Source organism: Condylura cristata, unplaced genomic scaffold (assembly GCF_000260355.1).
Source record: "Condylura cristata isolate star-nosed mole 26May11 unplaced genomic scaffold, ConCri1.0 scaffold00015, whole genome shotgun sequence".
Lineage (NCBI taxonomy): Eukaryota > Metazoa > Chordata > Mammalia > Eulipotyphla > Talpidae > Condylura > Condylura cristata.
Genome location: NW_004567116.1, coordinates 1,669,528 through 1,675,508, shown reverse-complemented (window position 1 = coordinate 1,675,508; position 5,981 = coordinate 1,669,528). Strand labels below are relative to the sequence as shown.

Below are 5,981 nucleotides of genomic sequence, written 5' to 3'. Positions count from 1 at the left end.
GGTGGTGGGGTCCACCCTGGTAGTGGACCTCCGCATGGTGGCGTGGTCCACCGTGGTGGCTCTCAGCAGGGTGGTGGGGTCCACCCTGGTAGTGGGCCTCAGCATGGTGGTGGGGTCCATCCTGGTGTTTCTCAGTATGGTGGTGGTGCCTGTTGTGATGTCTCCTGCTACCATGGTGGTGCTCATCATCAAAGTAGTCCTGGTCTTGGGAATTGTGGGAGGGGACAGTGCCATGGGAAGGAGTCAGGACAAGGGGTGTACCAAGGTGGGTTTTACCATGATGGTGGGTCTCATGGCGGTGGGGGTGATGGGAGTGGAGGTTATGGCGGGAGAAGATATTGTCATGTAAGTCACCATGATGATGGGGTAAGCCATGACGGTGGAACTCCTCATGGTGATGTGTTACGCCATGGTGCCATGGCTCATGATGCCAGTGACCTCCTCTGTGGCCCTGTCTGTGATGTGGGGTTGATGCATGGGAGTGAGAGAACATATCCAAGTTATTGGTATCTGCCTCATTTTGAGTCTTTTCAGTCATGGAGGGTTGATCCATGGCTCTCTGAGAATCCTAGAAGAAGAAATCAGGTCTGGGACCCAACAGACCTCCTCCTGGATTGTCTGTCTCACCTAAGGTGAGGAGTGAGGGCTTCTAGAAAAGCCTGACTCTTCTCACGGAATTCTCCCCACTATGACATCACTTGCAGACCGAAATCCCAAGTGCCTCCTAGGAGTCAAAGGTCATTGTACCTAAACTCCTCATTGTAAAATGAATAAACTGAGGTCAAGAAAAGGAAAGGGGAAAAAAAAAGAAAAGAAAAGAAAAGAAAAGGAAAGGAATTGGCTCAAGATGACCTAGGAGGTCAATGGCAGAGTTGGATGAAGAACTTCTGGGTGTCATCATTGAACCCAGCAATTGCTTTAGCTTGTTGTTAGAAAGAACTTTAAGAAGCCAAGTGGTCCATTTGTATCTAAAGAATGGCTGATCCTGGTGTTAAAACTGCCTGGCTCCATTTTAAGCAAGTGTGTAATCTTAGGTTAGCTGCTCAATCTTCCTATGTCTCAGTTTCTTCCTGTAAAATGAACATAATAAAAAAAGTTGAAATAAGGGCCCTCCCAGGTGGCACAACAGGTTAAAGCGCAGCTCTATGAAACTATCAGCAGCCATGAATTCAATCCCCGGCCAGGGAGGGACCCACAGGGCGCAGCAGACCTCTCCTGTGTCCCCACTGCTCCCCTCAGCAGAGGATTTCAGTCATTCTGCTTGTTCTGATCCCCTCCTGGTCTCTGGTGAATCCTTTCACCTTCCCCGCAGCTCTGGCCTGTGCCCAGTTCTTGTATGCATATATAGATGTCTTTTAAAAAATTAAAAAGTTAGGAAGTTTATATTAATTGAACAATACATGTTGTTGTTATTCTCTCCTTGGTCATGACGGAGATGGAACCCCTCATGTGTCATTACTAAAAACTACTGAATCATTGCTTATTGAAAACTTACTTTACACACGACTTAATCCCCATAATAATCCCATTTCCCACTTGGTTGACCAGTAAGTGTTACAGGTCAACCCTGAGGGAAATGAGGGTAATCTGAGTGATGAGTCCGCATCCATACACTTACCCACACAGGACACCCCGCAAAGGCAGACACATGGAGAGCATTAACAGGGCTTATTTACACAGAGAATAAGAAAAGGCAGAGCTGAGAGAATTTATTGGCATGTGGCCAGGTACTGTTTATTCGACCCCGCATAAGATTCACCAAGCAGAATCCAAAGATGAACTCACAGCGCACAGGGCAGGCCCAGGCTTCTCCACAGACGCCCTTCTCAGGAGCAGCTCAGGAACAAAAGGCCACGTGCTACCGCTCTTCTCACCGCCCCCCTCAGCCCAGGGGGGTCTGGACAGCCCTCCTGCCACCACTGCGTTGCCTGCGAGGCCACCCAGCGCCACCCGCCTTCCTCTTCCGCATTTCTCTTAAGAATTTCAAAGTAGCCTGCACTGCAACGTCTGTTACCTTAAACACTAGGCTTTCCCACCTTTCTGCTAAAATTCAGTGCACAGTTTCCCTGTACACCGGATTCTCCCCCTGGAAGCTCCCCAGTCACCCCTGCTCTCAAGGAACTCGCTGTTGCCAGCAGCACACACAGTCTGACAGAATGGCTCGATCCACAAATCCATTCTCTTCTCCCGATGAGATACCGGACTCCCCCACGCCCTCCCCTCCCCGTGGCACAATGGGTTAAAGCACAGCCACTGCAGCATGAGTTCTGTCCCCACCAGGGAGAGACCCACAGGACGCAGCAGACCTCTTTTGTCTGACCTGCTGCTCCCCTCAGCAGTGTGCTTGCTCAGTACCCCTGTTCTGCTCCCAGCTCTGTCTCGGTGAGTTCTCTCACCCCTGCACCTCTGGCCTCACTGCAGTTCTTGTATGCATAAGTAAATAAATCTTAAAAAAAAAAAAAAAGAAAGAAAAAAGAGAGAGAAAGATTAGATTTTCCCGTCTACCTTGCAGCTAGGTGTGGCCAAAGGGAGAGGGCAGAGCAGTGTGAAAGCTTCAGGTCGTGGGTGAAAGCAGGCGGCACAGTTCGCCCTGTCTTCCCCCTTCCTGTGAGCTAGAGCGCGATCACCAGCAGACAGGATCAGCATTCTCGGGCAGTTTCCATCTAGAGGTCTCAGGACCTCAGACTTGGCCTCGAGACCCCCCCACCCCCGTGTTCTGTACTGTGACTCTATAAAAAGAAGCAGCATAAACTTGGATGGAGCTGGAAAAGATCATGCTGAGTGAGATAAGCCAGAGAGAGAAAGAAAAATACCGGATGGTTCGCTCATAGCAGGAGTAATGGACCAGGCGAGAAAATAACAAAAATAATGAACAACCATGGACCAGAGACATTCTGTGGGGGCGGAGTGGGGAATGGGATCAAAAACGGGGGGGGGGAGGGAAATGCACAGGACGATGGTGGTGGCACAGGGGTGATTTGGTGATGGGAAACCCGCGGGGATTACAATCGAGATGGAAAAAAAAATGTGCAAAATGATGTAAAAATAAACTTTGTAATAAAAAAAAAAAGCAGCAGCATATTTTTGAGCTTGGCGAGCTGTGCGGCGCCAGGCTTGAGCGATGGATGTCAGAGCAGCTTACTGGCTGCGCCTGTGCTCGCCGGAGAGAGGTTTCTGGGTGTTCAGCAGGAGACCAGGAAGCCTGTGCCATGTGTGGACTGGTGCTTACTGCCTGCAGAGGGCAGGGTAAGGGTGGAGGACGCGGGCATTGGCTCCTGAGTTCCCCGCCCACCCTGGTGCGGGCCTGACTTCCAGGAGCAGAGCCACTTGATGGTGTGATAGCAAATCTGCCGGAGCAATGGTTTTCACGGAGCCCTCCCTGGTGCGCCATTGGTCAAAGCGCACCGTTGTGAAGCTGTCCCGAGGCCACTGCAGCACGAGTTCGATTCTGGGTCAGGGAGGGACCTACAGGCCGCAGCAGAACCCTCCTGTCTCCCCGCTGCTCCCCTCAGCAGTGGACTTCGTCGATCTGCCTGTTCTGCTCCCCACTCTGTCTCTGGTGAAGCCTCTCGCCGCCCCTGCGCCTCTGGCCTGTACCCCAGTTCCGCATGCATAAATAAAGAAATCTTAAAAGAAATCACTTCACCTGCTGTGACTCAGCTGCCCCCACCACCCTTCTGTCGTAAACCCTAAAAACATGAAGTACACACGTTGGAAGTGACCTAAAGTGTGAAGATTTAATACCTTTTGCCAGTTTCCTCTTTCGTTATTTTTTAGACCCTTCTAATAAGACCTTGTTAGTGTTTTCTGCTTGGCAGATGTGTCTAACAGTTGAGTGAGCTACGAATTGAAAGAGGACCACAGACAAACCGGCTTCGTTAGTGATCAACAGTTGCAACTTTCGAACACTGCAATCAGTGGCTTCTCCCACTGGAAAGTGCTTAACGACGTCAGCCATTTGGCAAGTAAGTGTGCTCATTTTGACCTGTTGGTGTCTTACAACAAACAGATGAAGCTGGCACTTGAAAGGCGACTGTAGGAAAAACGGGGTGACTGAGACTTTTCACCTCCCACCTGCGGCCTTGCTTTCCCGCCACAGGTGCTGTCATCGGTGCTGCAGCTCTTGGGAGCGCGAACTCTGGGCACGCACGGACACCTGGGAGCCAAACGGAGAGGGATGCTTGCAGGCCGTGGCGCCTGTGGTTACCGACACTGCCAAGCAGCTGGAGAGCCCGGACCTGTAAGTGGGGATGACAGTACCTGCAGGACAGCAGGACAGTACCTGCTGTCCGACAGCCTGTTCGTGTGGGTTCTAGTAAATACGGTTTGCTGTGTTTTGATGTTGGTGGCTAAGTTAATCCAGTGCATTGTATTTGGGCCTCTTCGAGTGAGCGAGAGACAGCACCTCAAAGACAAATTTTGGAATTTTATTTTCTACAAGTTCATTTTCATGCAAACCCGAAAGCAAACTCGCCTTGTGTGTCTGTGTGCACATGCATGCTCTGCTCCTTCCTCCTCCCCTTCAGAAATCCCCTCCTCTCTCACATTCCTCTGATTTTGTCTCTGCACATAAGCTGTGGGTGTTAGGCAGCCCGCTCTCGGGCCCACTTCTCTCTTAGGCTCCTGCCCATGTCTTTGCTCCCCATTGAGGTAAAATTCCTCAAAAGAGTTGGCACCGCCCAGGAAGGCGTTTCCCCTCCAGCGCCCTGAAACTGTTATTGTCAGGCCACTGTGTGGCTTAGGGCCATTGGGCTTCTCCATTGGGAAGAGGAAGAAGAGTTGCCTTGGGGACAACTCTTCTGTGCACCCCGCCTCCAGGCTGTGCACCCAGCAGGTGCAGTGAAGGCTTGGGAGGACCAGATCCCACCTGCGGCCCAGCCCTGAGCGCCCACTCTTGGCTCTGCTCCTGGAAGCCATGTCCTCCTCAGAGACCCCACTTTCCCTTTGTAATGGGGGTTCAGGCTGTGGCCCAGCACCCTGCTGCCCAGGTAGTGTGGAAATCCCATGAGGTTGGGTGGGGTGGAGAGAGGGCATGGAGAGGCCATTCCTGCACTGCACTGGCCAAGGCCCTAGATGGCTGCAGCCCTGGGGGTGGGGCGTAGTCCCGGGCCCCTGAGTTTGAGAAAGGCGCTGCCACACTTCCCTCCCCAGCCCCTTTGCTCCCCGCCCCTCCCCTCTTGCGGGTGCCCCAGAGAGGGCCCCTCCTCCTGCCCTGTGGCAGCCTCCGCTCTGGCGCATCTGAGAAGCCGCCCACTTGTGTTGGCAGATGGCTCAGCGTGCCTGCTCCATGCAGCCCTTCTGTGGGCCAGCCGAAGCGCTGGGCCTTCTTCCCTCCCGTCCACTTACGTGCCCCCCAAGGAGGTAAGTGCAGTGTGGTGACATGCATCTGACAGGTGTGAGCCCAAGCCTCCAAGCCACGTACAGTGTGGGCCACCACTGTTACCTCAGTAGAAAGGATCAAAACCAAAACCAGCCCAGTGTTCACGCGAGCCCACCTATCCCAAGGGTGGGCGCCGGGCTCCTGAGGCCACCCAGGCTCTGGCCCCGCAGGCCCCGCCTCCTCCAGGGCGGCTGGAGGAACGTGCCCTTGGCCCTTTTGCACGCTGTTCCCCCTCCTGGGAACGTGGCATAAGAGTAAGGTCTGCTGGGTCTCCCTGGTGATGCTGGGGTGAGACAGCGCTATGGAACCAGGGCAGCCCCTGCAGCGTGAGTTGGAGCCCCCGCCGGGGAGGGACCCCCAGGGCGCAGCAGCCCTCTCCTGTGTCACTGCTGCTCCCCCCAGCAGTGTGTTTCAGTCGATCCGCCTGTTCTGCTCCCCACTCGGTCTCTGGTGGATCCTCTTACCCCTGCACCTCTGGCCTGCCCAGCTCTTGTGTGCATAAATAAATAAATATAAATAAATATTTTACCTTACTTTTGAAACATATCAGAGAAATAGAATTATATGCAAAAATAATATGACCTGTACCATTGCTTCTTTT

General features: G+C 52.9%; 1 protein-coding gene across 1 annotated transcript in view; it reads right to left on the bottom strand.

Moving 5' to 3' along the window:
• CATSPER1 (cation channel, sperm associated 1) overlaps nucleotides 1-553 on the bottom strand; it is an 8,560-nt gene extending 8,007 nt beyond the window's left edge. Inside the window, exons 1-2 of the mRNA XM_004683340.1 lie at nucleotides 407-553; nucleotides 29-204 (exon numbers count right to left, since the gene is read on the bottom strand). Coding sequence (XP_004683397.1) covers nucleotides 29-204; nucleotides 407-553 — 323 coding nt within the window. The remainder of the gene's footprint in view (nucleotides 1-28; nucleotides 205-406) is intronic.
• Between the last annotated feature and the right edge of the window lie 5,428 nt (nucleotides 554-5,981).